This window comes from Lipotes vexillifer, unplaced genomic scaffold (genome assembly GCF_000442215.2).
Source record: "Lipotes vexillifer unplaced genomic scaffold, Lipotes_vexillifer_v1.1 scaffold367, whole genome shotgun sequence".
NCBI classification, from domain to species: Eukaryota; Metazoa; Chordata; class Mammalia; order Artiodactyla; family Lipotidae; genus Lipotes; species Lipotes vexillifer.
In genome coordinates, this window is record NW_006795832.1 from 264483 (window position 1) to 282704 (window position 18222).

The window sequence follows — 18222 nt, forward strand, 5'->3', positions numbered from 1 at the left end:
CAGGAATGACCTAGAGAAGCAAAAGATACAGCCAGTGCTAGAATATTTGATGGGTTCTCTTTCTCTGAAGGCATGATTGATGCATAAAGCAGTCACTTAACTAATCTTTAAGCACTTGCTTCTCCTATAGTAAGTTTTAGAAAAGCTCCTATGTCATAAGTTTTGCTAGTTGAAAAAAAAACCCAGAAAATTTGGGGTGTTTCCTGGTTTGTGCCTTGAGACCTCCCCTCCCTTCAAGCTGCAAATTATAGAGAAGCCTGTTCTTTTCTCATAGGTGTACACCTGTAAGCTATACCGTCAGCTTACATCATATGCTACCACTTACCACAAGCAACTACATTCTGCCACATTGCATAAAAATGATAATCATTGTAATCATATATCAGCACAATGAGATAATATCAAGACTCCAGTACTTTCCCTGCATGCTAAACAATTGATTGCAGTCACAGACATGTTGCCAGCCTGTTCCAACCTACTAGATGGAGTCAGAAGTTTATGTTCCATTACAAGGGGGGCTTCCCATAGGCTGTGGGGTGTACTTGTATGCATAGCTATTGTGAGTTTCCAGAAGTTATTCTTGAAGCTTACACATCATTCTCTGGATTATTCTCTTGTAAAACTCTCTAGGGGGTTCTGATGTGTCAGGGCAATAAATTCATTCCAAGACAGTATTGGGGATATCATAAGAGATTTTATGAACTAAAACAAATACACCATAATCAACAATACCTGGAGATTTGGAGATTAACTTGTCTAGCCTCATAAAATGTTCACATCAATTTCCCCCGAAGAATCAGACCCATCTGTATAAAAGTTATTTATCTGAACCAAGACAGAGATTAAGTCTAGCAGCTTGGAACATTTTTACCCCAAATAAACGCAAGATGTGATTATGTGTAATAGCCACATCATTTAAAGGGCTCAGTCCCCATGGTATTTTTGTAACCATTTGTACCAATAGAAACTCTAGATTTTTTCCCCTAAGTTTCTTTGTTGCTGAATTCTTAGAAGTTGATTTTTATGAAATGTGTGATTGTTTTTATCCAATTGTGTCATCTGAAGTTTCTATTTAGGAATTCTAAGACAGAGGGATGAGTAAGTCCTGGTCTTAATGCATTTATCTGTGTTGGATTATTTATATTAGTTTGAAGATACATATTACTACTGTTCTTGCATCATATTTTTCTAAATATGGAAATGTTTGACTTTCGTTGGACTTGTAGTCTACGTCTCCAGCTTGAAACGCATCATTACCCCTCCCCTCAAGTGTTTAGAGCAGTGAATCCACCTGAAAGTCATATTCGAAAGCTTTCCTATTGTACTCATCTGTTTTGTTTTCTTTTTTCTCCTTCTTTTAGTGTCAGCCAAGCCAAGACCCCACAGTGATGAATATTCAAAGAAGATTCCTCCTCCAAAACCAAAACGGAATCCAAACACTCAGCTCAGCACATCTTTTGACGAAACGTATGTCAAGAAGCACGTGCCCCGGAGGACCTCACTCCCTCGGGACCCCTCCCTCTCCCAGGTCAGCAGCCCCTCAGGGGGCCCCGAGGAGGAGGAACCCGTGTACATTGAGATGGTGGGGAACATTCTCAGAGACTTCCGGAAAGACGACGACGACCAGAGTGAGGCCGTCTACGAAGAAATGAAATATCCCATTTTTGACGACTTAGGCCAAGACTCAAAGTGTGACCTTGACCATCACAGTTGTTCTTCGCAGTGTGCTACTCCCACGGTGCCTGACTTGGACTCGGCCAAGTCCTCAGTGCCATGTACCCCAAAGGGTTTGCTCTGTGACATCCCTCCACCCTTTCCCAACCTGCTTTCTCATAGACCCCCGCTGCTGGTGTTCCCCCCGGCCCCTGTGCAGTGCTCCCCCAACTCTGATGAGTCTCCGCTCACCCCCCTGGAGGTCACAAAGCTTCCTGTGTTGGAAAACGTGTCTTATATGAAACAGCAGGCCGGGGCGTCACCATCCTCCTTGCCGTCCCAGGCTTCCGGCCACCCTAAACTGGAGAAAGACCAGGTCGGAGCCCTGGGACCCGTTCCTGCTGCCTCGGTTCTCTCCTCGTCCCCTCCCCCGCCTTCCACTCTATACAGAACGCAGTCTCCCCACGGCTACCCCAAAAGTCACTCCGCCTCTCCGTCACCCGTCAGCATGGGCAGGTCCCTGACCCCACTTAGCCTCAAAAGGCCCCCGCCCTACGACGCCGTGCATTCAGGCAGCCTCTCCAGGAGCTCTCCATCAGTGCCTCATTTGACCCCCAGACCGGTGTCGCAAGATGGGAGCAAGCTGGTCAATGCCTCAGTCAATACCTATGGGTCGGCTCCGAGCGGTTCCCGGTCCAGAACACCCACGAGTCCTTTGGAGGAACTAACCAGCCTCTTTACCTCGGGACGCAGCCTGCTGAGGAAGTCGTCCAGCGGCCGCCGCCCTAAAGAACCTGCAGAAAGTAAGTGCACAGATGCTTTCGTTTGTGACTTAAGGGCAGTGAACCCCATGATGTACAGATAAGGCACGTAGTAGTGATATTTGGTCCTTTGAGTTGAAATCTCAAGATGTGTGATTTTGCTTTTGCCATATCCAAGGAAACAGTGCGTTCTCATGGGTCCTTAAAAGTGAAAGACAGAGGCAGGGCAGTCTGAGTCAGAGAGATGAAGATGCTGCCCCTCTGGGTTTTGAAGCTGGCGGAGGGGGCCATGAGCCAAGAAATCAGGAAACCTCTAGAAGATTGAATAGTCAAGGGAACAGATGCTCCACTAGAGCCTTCAGAAGGAATGGCAGCCCGGCCTACAGGCTTCATTCTAGGCAAGTGAAACCCGTTTCAGACTTCTGCCTTCTAGAATTGTAAAGTAATAAATTTGTGTCATACTTTTAAGACAGCAAAAAAAAAAAACAAAAAAGGAGATAATGCATTCTGAGAGAACTAAAAGTGATGGTCTGCACAATATAACATATTAAAAAGAATCAGTTTTAAATTTAAAATAAAGTATAAGATCTAAATTCTTCAGGGCCTCTGGGAAATCTAACAAAGAAAACATCACTATAAAATTTTTAGGTACATGTCTCGATTTGGGGGGGGGAGTTATACATTCAAACATGGAATTGGTTAAGTGTTAAAATTATCTTGTATTAAAAGCCTGCTTGAGCAAATCTGTGTTAGAAAGCCTTTGCTGCAAAGAAAGCAATTCGAATAGAATCATTACTTTTTTAAAAAACAATGAATGATTCTTTCCACATACTTCATGTTGCATTCTTACTTTCCTGCTAAACTAGAATAGGCTCACTATTTCCCTTTTAAAACCCTTGGTAATTAGCACCTTATTCCCATGGTACTCTTCCTATATCCATCAATATATAAATTACAGAAAGATCACTAAGTCATAAGTAGGAGGGGAATTTCAAAGGCCAGGGAACGTCTCTATCTGAATGGCTAATCCTTTTGTGAGCCCCAAATCACTGCCTAATGATATTGTAAAGTCAAAACAGATCCCAGTTTTCTCAATGTTCATTTCATTAAATTACACTGCTTTCCTTTATTTAATAATGCCTTAGGGCATCTAAGCTGAAAATTAATCACTTACATCTCAAATGATCCCACCACAGGATTTTATTATTCTACTCATGCAGTTACATTGAGGACCTTCTTTAAAGGAAAAGAACTCTTCAACATGTCTGATGAAGATGATGATGACACTCCTTAGATAATTAATATTCATTGGTGGTTAAAAGCCATTTATCTTGTCTTTTTTTCTCCTTAACCAGAGAGATTTATGAAAGCATTAACCACTTAAATAATTCTACTGCCTCCCTCCCCAATAAAAATATTTCATTTACCTGACTGAAAGGCAAAACCTTCTCATATTTTAGACATATCTCGAATTAAATACATACATGAATACACTAAAATATTTTTAAAATTATTTTAAAAATTGAATTAAAACTAGGAACCTCCTATTTCTAGAGTGGTGGTTCTCAGCTGGGGTGATTTTGCCCCCAGGGACATTCAGCAATGTCTGGAGACATCTTTGGTTGTCACAGCTGGGGATGCTACTGACATCAAGTGGGTAGAGACCAGGGATGCTCCTCAACAGCCTACAATGCACAGGACAACCTGCTACAAAAATTTTAAAAAAACAAAAGCAAAGAACAGAAAAAAAAAGGATTATCTCATCCACAATGTCAATAATGTCAAGTATGGGAAACTCTGATCTAGACAATTTATTAAAATTGAAAGTTTTTTCCATATGATTGATTTGGTTTAAACACAGATAAGTAAGGTTTTTGGAAAAAGTTGAAAAAAAATAAAGGAAAAGATTTTACTCTCAAAATACGTGATGGTTAGTATGAAATTAGTAGAAGTTTCATCCAAGAATTGGTGAAATTAGCCTATATTCTCCCTACCTACCAGTTTCTTTGGAGGATTCTTAGCAGCTCCAGCTGGCAGCTATACCAGTTAGCTAGAAAAAGTATATGTAAAAAAAAGTGATTAACTAATGAAGTTATTTCAAGAAAAATCCATCTGTTAGAATCAGTCTATGTGCTATATGTCACAGACTTCTCCATTCGACTCCAAAATGAGCTTTGTGTGCTTCTAAAACCAAGCTTGTACATGGAGAAGTGATCTAGGCTCTTTATAGCTTTTTAGGGATCCAAGGATTAAATTCCTTCCCATGTGCTATTAACTGTGTATCAACCCTTCAGAGGAAGGTCATGCCCTGGGTTACATGAATTCCAATATTTTACTTTACACAAATGGAAGGGAGGAAAAATGTACATCGTGTTTCTAATGAATAATCCAATGCCATTTACTTTTGACTCTGGAAGAAAATAGAAAAACACTATCTGATGTTGACAAAATCATAGGGGCTCTCAGAATCTTCCTGTAATCCAAAATGTAGATCCAAAATCGTTGATAATTGAAAGTTAACCTACAATTACTGCTGCAGTACACTCAGTGATACAACTATCCCCTTCACTCTTGACAGATAGGATTCGTAGATACCTGCTGATAACAAAGGGACAAAATAAGTGATATGAAATAGTATAACATTCATGACCCCTGAGTCACATTTGGCATTTTTTTTTACATTTCAGAGATAAAAGTAAGACTGGTATTTCTGTGCTCCCTACCCCTCTAGGTTTACTGGAAATGTCAATTTTTCGAGTTTTCTGGTATTCAATTCAAAGCAAATATAATATTTCCACTTTAATTGAAAAAACCTATGTCAAATAAAATTTATCCCTTCAACTTTTATTTTTAATAATCTATAAAAGATACACTTAATTTAATAATTTCATATCTTAAAGGCTTATACTTATTGATGGGGATTGCAAAATAGGAAAGAGATAAAACAAGACAATAGTGGTAGACCATGAATCAATTTCATTTTGCTTCACCATTTTCTAAATACAACCTCCGTATTAATTGTTCTAAGAAGCATGTTTTTCCTAGTTGATGTGACATTATTATGTTGTTTAACTGTATATGAGTATACTAATGATAATAAACTTATTTGAATTGGTTATTATATATTTTTTAAACTTGTGCAGAGAGATAGAGGACATAAGGCGTGTAAGAAGTGATTAACTTGTATTTTATTGCTGTAAATTTCTGTGTCTATATGAGAAGTAGGTGAAATACAAATATGTTTTGTGGTGAATTTGGAGACTCAAATGATAATTTTCTACCTATCATTTTTATCTTCCTTTTACACATTTTTATTTTATATATCCTTTGATTGGAATCTTTAGAATACCTAAAGATTTCATGATGGGCCATGAAATTATTTTATTTTAATAAATCAAGAGCCATGAATCATAGAAATTATTAGCCAGAATCAAGTGAGAAAAAACTCTTTCATCCCGTCAGATAAGAAATATTTTAAAAATAAAGTTTAGCCTCTATTTAATATAAATGCATGAATGTATGTTTCTATGAAAATGTACAAGGCATAATGAAGGATATAATTAAATTTTATAATATACTTGAGAGAGAGAATGTGATAGAAAAGTTTAAAGTGGAAAAATGTAAAAAGAAAATTAAAGAAAAGAAAGAAACATGAAACATCAAAGAGAAAAGGCTAATTAAAAAACTGAGGCACCAAGAAAAATACACACACACACACACACACACACACACACACAATGCACACCAGGTCAAATGGACATATAAACAAATATAGGTGCCAACATATGAAGCACATACAAAGGTACACAGAGAACCAGAGAAGAAGCACCAAAACACAGTAGGGCCAAAGAAGGATCAAAGGAAAAAAAAAGATGCAAGCTCACTCATCTGGTATTGCCATATATATATATATATATATATATATATACATATATAAATTGTGGGTTGGCATTGCCAAAGACCTTCATCATACTCAATAATATTCCACATTAATGGAGATACACAATTTTCTGCTGTTAAGTCTTTCAGCCCTTTAAAAAGACTCCTATTTAAGACTTTGAGATGTTATGTTACGTTTTTACAATTATACATATAAATGTGTCCTATAGGTCTGATGAAACACAGTTGGGAATCAGATGTAAACTTTGCCTTTCCATTCACTTTCTTAAAAACCAACAGCAGCAAAAAAACCCAAACACAAAGACAACAACCCAAAACAACCATCAAACAAACAAAATAAAACCAAGAAATTACCCCGTGCCCTCCATGACCTCACACACATACCTGTCTCAGTTTTCATGTAACTTGAGGTCCAGCGATGCCTAAAATATTAGGCATTGCTGGTGAAGCAACTGATCCAACTTACTCTTACTAATTTAATTTAAAAATAATTTTAAATTGAAAAAACAATGATTTTGGAAGGAAATCTCCTAAAACACATTTCTGTATGTTTATAGTATCCCACTTTTAGGAAAGAGGAGGAGTATGCTAACATCACTTAGCCGTCTTTATGATTCAGGGTCACCGTTGTGATCATCACTGTGTGTGTACTATGTGCTAATGCACATGAAGTGTCCATCAAGGTGACCTGAACAGGGGAGGCCTCACACAGGGGTGGCTATGATTGTCCTGTCATTTTTAGTAGCAGTGCAGCATTGATAGATTAACTGTGGTACTGGGGTGTCCTCAGGAGGGCTATTTGAGGTTGTATTGCTGACTAACCCTCTAGAGATCTACCATTTAAGTTCACTTAAATTCTTCTGTCTGTTTCTCGTGGTTTTCCTGCCTCGTCTCTTTCTTCCAGGTAGCTCTATTGATGCACCCTCCCCTTCTTTCCTATTCTCCTTTCATGCTTTTCCTTATTGTATTGTATTATCACACCTTTAATCAGTTGTGGACCAAGAAACTTGTCTGCGGAGCCTCTCATCTATCTCAAGTGTGTGATTTCAGGGTAGGGACTTTGTGAGCTTGACTTCCAAATGCCACTTGAATCCATTTACTAAGTTGGATGAAGTTCTTGGATTCATGTCTGAGATGGTCGGGGATATTCACTTCCCAAGAACTAAGCTGTCCTGGGAAACATGGAACGAATGTTACTTTATTTTAGGAGAACTCACACTTTTTGTTTAGCCTATTGAAAATAAGTTTTTTCAGTAAAATCTAGCAAAGGCACTAGCTAAGGACTTTATTTTCTCTCCTTTTTATTCCTATGAAAGCAGAAACTGACCAGGAGTGGGTAGGACAGAGAGGCAAAGGGGATGGGCAGGGAAGAGAACCCAGGAGTCTGGGTCTTTCATTTGCTGTGGGGGATGGGTGAGCCTTCAGCCTGTGACCGCCCACCTCCAAGCATGCTGAATTTGAGCAGAACTCCTGGGTGTGTGGTGACTAGAAGCCACCTGGCCAGAGTTGGGGGGAGGCAGGATATTGAACCTCTGGAACACACAGATCCTTCAAAGGCATTTAGGAGTTGAGCTACACCCAGAATCACTGAAGACACCAAGGCAAGACCAAGGCCTATAAGTTCTGCTAAATTTCTTAAATAAAACCATGACTCTTGTCATTTTCTTTTCCTGCTGTTTATTGCTTGCCTTCCTGCTCAGAGCCCCACACTGTGGCCTCAGACTGGTTTCTGCCTTAGCAAGACGCCTTCTAGTAGCTCAGAAGGAAAATTGAGCCTGTACCTGGGTTATAAGGATGCTCTCAGGCCAGGACGCTGGGGACATGCTCCAGGGAACATCCTTGGGTCATTCAAAGCAGAGTGGGCGGGACTTCCCTGGTGGCGCAGTGGTTAAGAATCTGCCTGCCAGTGAAGGGGATACGGGTTCGAGTTCTGGTCGGGGAAGATCCAACATGTCCCAGAGCAACTGAGTCTGAGCACCACAACTACTGAGCCGCAACAAGAGAAGCCACTGCAATGAGAAGCCCGCGCACCGCAGCGAGGAATAGCTCCTGCTCGCTAGCCGCTACTAGAGAAAGCCCGCAGGCAGCAACAAAGACCCAATGCAGCCAAAAAAAAAAAAAAAAAAATTAAAAAAACAAAAAAAAAACAAACCACAGCAGGCAAAGGACCTCCTGCATTATATTCACCTGCCTATTGTTAAAAATACAGATTCCTGGGCTTTATCATAGATTGACCTGTTCAGTGAGAAATCCTGGAGGTTGGACCTGGGATCATGACTTTTTAAGGACAATCCCCAGTAGTATTTATGCCTATTATCTAACAGTAACTCAGGGGTATATGGCTAAATATTAGCAACACCATTTACTTGTGTGCAAGAGAAACCTATAACACATTGCTTTCATCTAACAAAGTCAAAAACAGAATTTGTATAAGAGAAAGAAGAGGAAGGGGAAAAAGTAAAACTCAGATAACTTGAAATGAGTGAATGTTGTTTTATCTTTCCTTAAGTAAGCTACTGATTAGTTGGCAACTTGCAAAAAAACCGTCAGGGTCATCTGGTTGGATCAGCAGGGAAAAGTATCTCACTACCTCAAGATTCTTCTGGAGATCTTGAGAGTTTAACATTGTATCACATGGTGGGCAATGTGTGAATAATGTCCATTCTTGTTCTTACTTATAGCCTTCATCTTAGTCATGCCATAGGTCTGTGTTATTTAGTTCATCAGAATTTCTCAACACTTCGATCTGAGAACCATTGGTAAGAGCTGCTTCAGACAGGAGTTGTTTCTGTTCTTCAGACTCTGGCAGGGGAACTTGAGACTCAGGCCCCAGAGGTCTGTTTAGATGGGTCCAGGTCATTTAAGTGGGAGGACTAGCCAGAGCAGGGGGGAGCCCCCAGATGGAGCCATGATGCAGAACAAGGGCATTGCTCTTTAGAGAGGATACCCAGCCCCATGATCTGGCCAATGTAGGAGAGCAATACAAGAGGATGGGAGTCTTCCTTGTGGGATGCTGGAAGGAATGATGAAAGCAAGGAGGAGGTCTAACTGTCATGACTGGGCCAAGGATCTCAGTAGTTAGAGCTGACAATGCTAACGGGGAAATGAGGTGATGAGGTTCTTGGAAAATGCTTCTGCCTCAGACAGGTTTACCTCAGAAACAATTTCAAGTCCAACTAAGCCCAGAGTAGAATTCATCCAAAAAGTAGTGGTAAGGTCCTGGGGAAAGAATGCAGCCCCAAGCTTTTCCTTCAGATTGCTTCCATAACAATAGGAGCATATATCAATACTTACTTTTATGCCATTTACTCTATGCCAGACACAGTTCTAAGCATTTTGCTTGTATTCCACCCTCAGAGCAATACGTGGAAGCAGGTGATATTAACACTGCTATTTTTAAGATGGGAGAAACTGAGGCACAGCTTACCCAGGGTCACATAGGGAGTAAATCTGAGACTTGAACCCAGTTTATTTGGCTTCAGAGTTTCTGGTCTTAATGATACTTTATCTGTACTTGACCAGTCTCCCTAATTTCTTTCCTCTCCCAATTGCCATTAAAATATACCAGTTACCATCAAAAACTCTAATGGCTCATACTGTTATCACTCCCAGAGATACCTGCTGGATCAAAGAAACCTGGATCTGTACCTAAATAGCATGGACCACTTAGTGGTTGTCATCAACTTAGGAAGGGGCTGGAAAACCTTTTCAGAACCCTCCAAACTTCACTTTGGAATATCCTAGTCACTGCGAGGGGATTTTCTGGACCTCAGGCTTCTGAGCTGCCCCTGAAGGCATGTGGTCTGCCCAGTGGGCCTCACAATTAAATGACCGGGCAAAGAGACTGTGAGTGTTCCTAATGCTTTTAAGCATAACTTAAGGATATATGGGCACATTCCTTTGGTCTGAGAGGTTTGCAATACTGAGCTACCAAATAGATGATTCATCTTCCAGGGATATAGGGCTTTTGTCCACAGATCCTTGAATCTTGTCCATAACTAAGCAGTGTCTTGGTGGCCCAGGGCCACCCCAAGGGAAAAAAACACTCCGTGCATTTAAAAAAATAAAAAATCAGCCAGTGCCCAAAGGCAATGTGAGCCCTAGCATCACTAACCTAGAAACTGATCTAGTAAAGCAACAAAAGCTCCAAAAGAGCCCTATGCAAAATGCTTCTTGGCATCACCTCTTGTCTCTTTAGATTTGTGTTAGTGTGCACTTGGCAGAATCAGACTCCCATCTTTAAAACACACACACACACACACACACACACACATACACATACACATACACAGTGCTTCAAGATCATGCTGGCTTATTTAACTATTATTATTTTTTAAAGCTAAAAAAATTTTTCAGGATGATGAGGTTAAATAGTGTATAAGTAAAATCCCTTGATTTTGAAAATGCATGTGACTCCTTGGTTAATTGGGACCATGACATTGTCTGCTTTCCTCATTCAATTTCTCTTAGGATTGCAACATAGAATCACTGAAGAAGACATAATTTCATAAATAATTGCTCACCTTTCTCGGGGTAGACTGCAGCTGTCTTTGATTGATGCAGGCAGACGTGTTTATCCCCTGTGTTTATATTCTCTGGCTGCTGAATCTTTAAGTGCAATTTCTCGTCAGCAATTTAATCAGCAATTTTCTCCATTAAGAAGAACCTCCCTGCTTTAGATTGAAATAATTCAGAAACATTTTCAATTCAGACATAAAGCTACACTAGTCTATTTTTTTTAAAACCAAGATTTCCTCAGTTTATATTCAATATACTAGGGCTGATTTCTTTTTCTTCTGTTGCTTGGCAGAACAGACTCCCATCTTTAAAACACACACACACACACACACACACACACATACACATACACATACACAGTGCTTCAAGATCATGCTGGCTTATTTAACTATTATTATTTTTTAAAGCTAAAAAAATTTTTCAGGATGATGAGGTTAAATAGTGTATAAGTAAAATCCCTTGATTTTGAAAATGCATGTGACTCCTTGGTTAATTGGGACCATGACATTGTCTGCTTTCCTCATTCAATTTCTCTTAGGATTGCAACATAGAATCACTGAAGAAGACATAATTTCATAAATAATTGCTCACCTTTCTCGGGGTAGACTGCAGCTGTCTTTGATTGATGCAGGCAGACGTGTTTATCCCCTGTGTTTATATTCTCTGGCTGCTGAATCTTTAAGTGCAATTTCTCGTCAGCAATTTAATCAGCAATTTTCTCCATTAAGAAGAACCTCCCTGCTTTAGATTGAAATAATTCAGAAACATTTTCAATTCAGACATAAAGCTACACTAGTCTATTTTTTTTAAAACCAAGATTTCCTCAGTTTATATTCAATATACTAGGGCTGATTTCTTTTTCTTCTGTTGAATTACCTCAAACAGGAAATTCAATTTCTGATTTGTATTTGACATCATGTGTTTTCAACAGTTTGACATCTATGAGTAATTAAATATTAGGTATAAGGGGTTCCTATCAGTCATATCATAGTTCCTTGCATTTGTCCTACATTTTAATATGATCTAGAAGGTTTGGACAGGGCCTGGATATCACAAGAGATGCTTTTCATCTTGGCTCAACCATTTAGAAGCTTTGAGACTTTGGATAAGTCAGTTCATCTCTTAATGCCATAGTTTTCTCACTTTTCAGATGAGACTATTAAGTGCTCAAACTGTGAATCTCTTCCTTCTCTGTTGTTTGATGCATCTTTGGATTACTGAATGAGCCGTAGATCCCCAAACAAATGGCCACTTCCTGTTTCTGAAGCTTTCTGTCTGACCTTGCTCTCCCTTGCTGAAAGGACTTCCCCAGTAACTCCATGAAACAAAGTCTAAAGCTTGGATCCCCGTTTATATTCCACCTCCTTCTTCATCAAGTTGTTTTGTGCTGTTGTTTACATGTAATCTCTCCTTCAAACTCTGGGAGCACTTTATACATCTGTAATGGTATGTGTCTTATCCTGACCTACTGTAGAGGTTTTTTTTTCTCTGTCTTATTCCCCATTAAGACATATGGCTAGGGAGATCAAGGGCCATATCTTTTCATCATTTTTTTCGTGTAGCACTTGACTCAATGCAGTCTTCCCCGAAGTTGATACATGGTAAGTGTTTACTGAATTTGTTGAATTGATAGGCATAGTGACTTGAGAGGGCTATTGCACTTGAGGAGACAAAAGCCATAAGAGAAATGTTTGACTATTAAATTAAAAACAAATCGGATCCTACAACTTAGAAAATTCTACACTGAAATCAATATAGTCATTCAGCCAAAAAAGGAACTATGCTGAATGCTGAATTCATTGCTTTTGTTCTTAAATGTCCTGTTTAAAAGAATGTCCATTTCATTCTAGGCAGATTTATTAGGGGAAGGATATAAAGAATATAGCCATAAAGCATTTAAATGTGGACCATTTTGTAGATGTTAAATTGTCACCAGTTCCTGAACAAACGAATAGCTGAGAAAATTGGTCATTTCTTAACATTTGGAGATAGAAAGATGCATTTTTTCAGAAGAAATAATAGAGATCAACATTTTAAAGAAGGAATTCTACTGTTTAACATTGTGCATTATTGAACTCAAATAGTAAAGAGAATAAGAACACATTCAACGAAGTCATTTAACCTCCTTGGTGAAAAAGCACTGCAGAAATCCAGAGAGCTATTACTATGTAACTGGTGGTCTTAAATGCATGTGTTTCCAGGTAAAAATGGGTTTAAATTATAAAATATTTGAAAAACTTTTTTAATTTTCAAAAACATCAGTCTTCAGAATTCAGGAAATGGATGGCAATTATGAATTTAATGAAGTGTCTTTAGTGGTGCATGGTGTTTCTCAGTTGAAGCCAACTCATTATTGTTAGGTGATGGGAGCTAGGTTAATTAAACGTTCCACTCCTGGTAGAATAACCAATCAGCTGAAGAATCTGGGCTATTGCTATTCCCAAATGAAAGGAGTAAAAATACTGTAAAGAATCTAAGAGGGGAGGAAGGAGGGTTAGTAACATGGATTTTGAAGCAGAATATCCTGCCTAGCCAGGTATACTCAGAACAGCTGAACTTAAAGGAAAAATTTCAAATGCAAAAGTCTGTAATAGTCTTCTGACAAGTGAAGGTAGAAAGAATACTTTCCCCTACATTTTCTTCTGTTCAAGTTGCAGTTACATTCAATAAAATATCACTTGAAATTTTTTGCATCTATTCCCTTGTTACAGATGGAACTGATATAATTAAGTCAAGAAAGAAAAAGGATAGGAAAACAATAGAAAGAGTCAGAAAGTAGAGATTGGGGGCATCCATGTGTTGTCCAACCCTAGATCCACACACATTACTATGGGTGGATAATTCAAAAGTGGGTTTTGTTCCCATAACACAAATAAGAAATCTAGATTTCCAAGAACTCAGAAGCTGGGACAGAATTTAGATGTTAGCAGCCCCCAACCGAAGGATCAGAGCTGAAGCAAAGTATTCATCTCTTTACATTCAGATTCACATTCTGAATCTCAAAGTTGCCTCTTTCATTCTCTGATAATAAGTTATTAACCACTTAGCTTTGATTAACAAGAGAGCTATGTCAAAATGAGGCAAGGTTTTGTCAAAGAAACTTGACTGAGCTTTTGTCTAAGAGAAATTTCAAACCTAAGAAATTAAAACGTTGCCTCAGAGTGGTCCTTCTGTGGTTGAGTGATAATCTCACTTGAAGCCTGCAGAACTCACTTTGGCTTCTAAACCATGCTTTATTTATGATCATTAAATATAAATGATAATAAAATTGTCCATTGATGTTTCAGAAAAAATAATTCTTGACTCTACACCCAGCCATGATTTTCCATTTCCTTTTTATGGCCAAGCCATTCAAGTGAGTGTTTGCTTGCTGCCTCCATTTCATGTCTCCCGTCCCAGATTTAATTTCCTACAACCTGGCTTCAACCTCTTCTGCTCAGTCCAGAGTCACGTAGTGCTTCCTAACTGGTCTCTGGTCCTTTCCTTTTCCTCTCTTGGAAGAGGAAACATCACAAAACATTAGACATTGTTGATTCCTCCAGTGAAGACGTTTCTCTTGGTCCTCATGCATTGTGATATCCTTATTAACAATCCCTTTTGAACTTTGTCCCTTCTGCTTCCTTTTTGGGGAGCTCTGCTCCTCTATTTACATAAAAAAGTTCTTTGGACAAGTGACTGACATAGTGCTGTGATTAGCATTTACCTGTTTGTCTTTCCAACTAAACGGTCAGGACACAGTAGTAAGTCTTTTATTTTTTTTTCCCCCAACAACTAGCACGTTTTTCTGTCATGGAGAACATATTCAGTAAGTGTTCCTTGAATGATCAAGTGACTGGCTAAATTGAATGAATGTGTATCCAACCTCCACAATTGAATGGTACATTTTTGAGAGCAAAGACTATATATTTTATTTAAGTACCCACGGTTTCTATGACTGTATTTTACACAATCAACTTATATTTTTGGATTTACTGATTTTTTCCACCGCTAACATTTTTTTAATAGCCAAGTCCAATAGAATTACCATGATTACTAGGTATTGATAATAATCTGAGTTCTGCATAGGATGCCAAGGTCAACACTAGTTAAAGTACTTAGGAACCAACTGCTCCAAGGAATATCAATGGAGAACCCAGGTTCAGATGATTTTTATATACATAAAATAGTCAGGAAATCAGTCCTGTTACTGATTGATAAAACCAGATAGCATTCAGCAAGGAAAATGAAAGGAAGTATTTATAATCTAATCTAAATATTTTATAAAAGAATAAGAGTAGGGAGCATGAAAAATAGCATAGCATAGATTTTCAGTAAATGGTTATGGAAACAGTATTAAGATATTACATTGTAGATAGAAAACTATCAGCTAGATTATACATGGTACTGAGTGGAGCCCATATACTGTCTAACTTCTAGAAGATGATAAGGAATATTAGACAGTATCTTCATTTCTATTTCTATTTTCATTTCTATTTCTATTTCATCTCTATTTTCTATTTTTAAAATTCCTTTGTTTGACCAGCTTAAAAAAATATCATTATAATGGAAGGTAGATTGGGGGGGGTCACCTGATATAAATGAATAGAAAAGACACAGAAATCAAATATCGTAGGGTCAATAGATGGATTTGTCACTGAACAGCTTCACTTTTAGGGCAAGTCAAACTCTCCACGTATCAGTTTTTTCATATTCACCTCAGAGTATTGTTGTGTAAAATGAAAGAAAATTGGGTTCAGGAAAAGACTTTGTAAAATATAAATGGCTAGGTAACTATAAGAGGTGATTGTTTGATTTTTAGATATCTGGGGAAAGAATAAATATTTTATTTTAAAAAATGCAGTAAGGTAAAAAATGAATTAAATTTTCAGGGAGTCCATACTGTTCGCACAACTCTCTTCAGTTAGGCTTGGGTAAAGGATCTGACATCTTAAGCGGATCATCCCCTACCTGATTCGAGGAGCATAAAGCACTAGGCAGAATGTCCCCTCAGGAGGCAGGCTGTTTCTGGGTTTCTGGATGATATCTAAGCCTGGAGGGTGGAGAGACATCACACCTGAGAGAGCACAGTTTCCCTGACCCTATAAAGAGCAGCTCTGAGAACAAAGAGCCCATCCTCACTGTACAAAGGGCCAGGCAACATGGCAAGATGATTGTCAAAGATGATTTATCAGCAAAGGAAAAAATGCAATATAACTGGCTGTTGATGTGTTTTTCAAATGTAATGAATGTTTTTTCTTTTTCTGGTTACAAATGTATCTTTTAAAATAAAAAGTTTGCTTCCAAAAAAGGTATAAGTATTAACCAATGAATTAGGTAGAAGCCTAAGATCCAAAGTGCTTAAGATAAAAAAATATTTAGTATGTAGATGGGGGACCGTTAAAAGGATGATTTGTGAAGTGTCATTTCTAAGCAGATTCAAATGGAATCTCTTTTCCTTTTAAAGTGGTTAGTCAACATGCAAACAGATTTGAAGTTTAGCATTTGAAAAAATGCAACATCAGAAAAAAGCAACAAGAAACACTCAAATTTTGTATAAAAGCGTGTGCAACCCCAGATAGAGGAAGAATGCCAGCCTCCTAAATACAGATTAACTGGCATAAATAGGCAAGGCATGAAGTGACCATCCATATACTTTGCATAAATAAAAGGCTACAGACACAAAAATAGCTGTTGAAAGACTTCATTGTCAATTTTCTCATTTTTTATTAACTTCCATGGCTTTCCTAGTAAAGACTTTATCCAGATGCTAATTAAGCAGAGGTCTGCTTTGCACATCAATTTTTAATATTCCGTCCACATAGTTAAATGAAACCTGCAGTGTGAGGCTTCTCCAGTTAAAAGCAGTGCTGACCTACTTCCATGTGAAATCAATGGATGACTTAGAGAGACTCATGCGTAGCTGACATTTAAGGAGGCCAGCTCATAATCTGTGTTGTGTAAAATGTATGTTTCCTTGGGCTTCAGCGTTCTTTCTTTCTTTATTAATTTTAAAAGTTCTTCTAAGAATAGAGAAGACCGTGGAAGCTATTGAGCCAGAGAAGTGAAGCCAGACCTGCATTTTGTGCCACTGGGAGATTGTGAGCTCCTGGGTCAGTTACATCTGTAGTGGCTTCAAATGAACAGAAACCCCTAGGTCTGGGACTGAGGAAGGGAAAGAAAGGCCTAAAAGGCACCCACTTGCACTCAAATATAATCCACCAAAAGGAAAAGTTGAAACCACCAGAATAAGGTACAATTTTGAAAGTAAGAACCTAGGGTATAATATAGCAAAACTTTTTGAAGACTTGTATGTTAAGAATCTGAATTGTAAGGCACGAAATAGGAACAGGAATCAAAACCAGCTTGTCAGAGGATCAATAGTCCTCAGGGTATGGTAGAGCACACTGGGTCTCCATCTGGAGAGGGGATCCTATTAAAGATCAGATAAGTTCCTGTCAAGTGTTAACATGCAACCACATAAGGACTTGCTGTGCAACCGGATGGAAGTGGAGGGTTGGCCTCACACTAAATTCCAGAATACTAAGCTAGAGTGGGGAGAGCTGGTAAAATTGATGGAAGAAGTAATGTTCAGTGTGCACGTTTTTTACTTCCTTGGTTAAGTTTATTCCTAAATATATTTTTTTTGATGCTATTAATGCATAAGTGTTTCAACCATGTATATGCATTCGTTCAGTCTTTCATTCATTCAGTGAATGTTTATAAAATACCTACTCTGTGCCAGGCACTATTCCAGGTGCTAGAATCTTTATTTTGAAGTGTCGAGCAATAAAACCTAATAATTCAAATGAAGACGAGAGGTACATATATTAATGGAGAGGGCACCTTCTGGGGGAAGACTTGGCAATTCAAAACACATTGGTACAAAGGCATAAATATCGATAGTAAAGGAGACAGGCAGATTTAGAATTTAGCATTTTACAAAAATGCTTTCTCTCTCCCTTGCCTCTGCATTGTACCATTCTGGCGCTCCTGGCCCATGTCACAACAGTTCCTTAGGTTCTGAAGCTCACAAGAGCCTGGGCATCCTGGATTCACTCCAGTGGACTGGGTCTGGTGACCCTCAGGAGACACGTGGTTTTTGTCAGAGGCATACAAAAGAATCTAGCGTTGCAAATGCTGCTCTGTCCTCATCCTCCTGCTACCCCTTTTCTTTTTGCTTTATTTCCTTCCCCTCTTTTAACCCATGAGCCTAACCCAGATCAATGGATATCGGAATTCTCTGAGGCCTTATTCATCATTCAGATTGCTTTTGTCACAGAGAAGTCCGCTACCAGATAACTTATGAAACAAGAGATCAGAGTAATAAAGAGTATTGGTTAACATCAGAAATAAGGAATAACATCCAGGTTTCGTTTCTGTTTTTTTTTTTTTTTTTTTTTTTTTTTTTTGG

At 38.6% G+C, this 18222-nt stretch overlaps 1 protein-coding gene across 1 annotated transcript in view; it reads left to right on the forward strand.

Annotated features, from left to right (window-relative positions):
- Positions 1–18222, forward strand: part of NYAP2 (neuronal tyrosine-phosphorylated phosphoinositide-3-kinase adaptor 2) — a 202531-nt gene that overhangs the window by 137732 nt on the left and 46577 nt on the right. Inside the window, exon 3 of the mRNA XM_007467910.1 lies at positions 1362–2456. Within this exon, the coding sequence (XP_007467972.1) occupies positions 1362–2456 (1095 nt within the window). The remainder of the gene's footprint in view (positions 1–1361; positions 2457–18222) is intronic.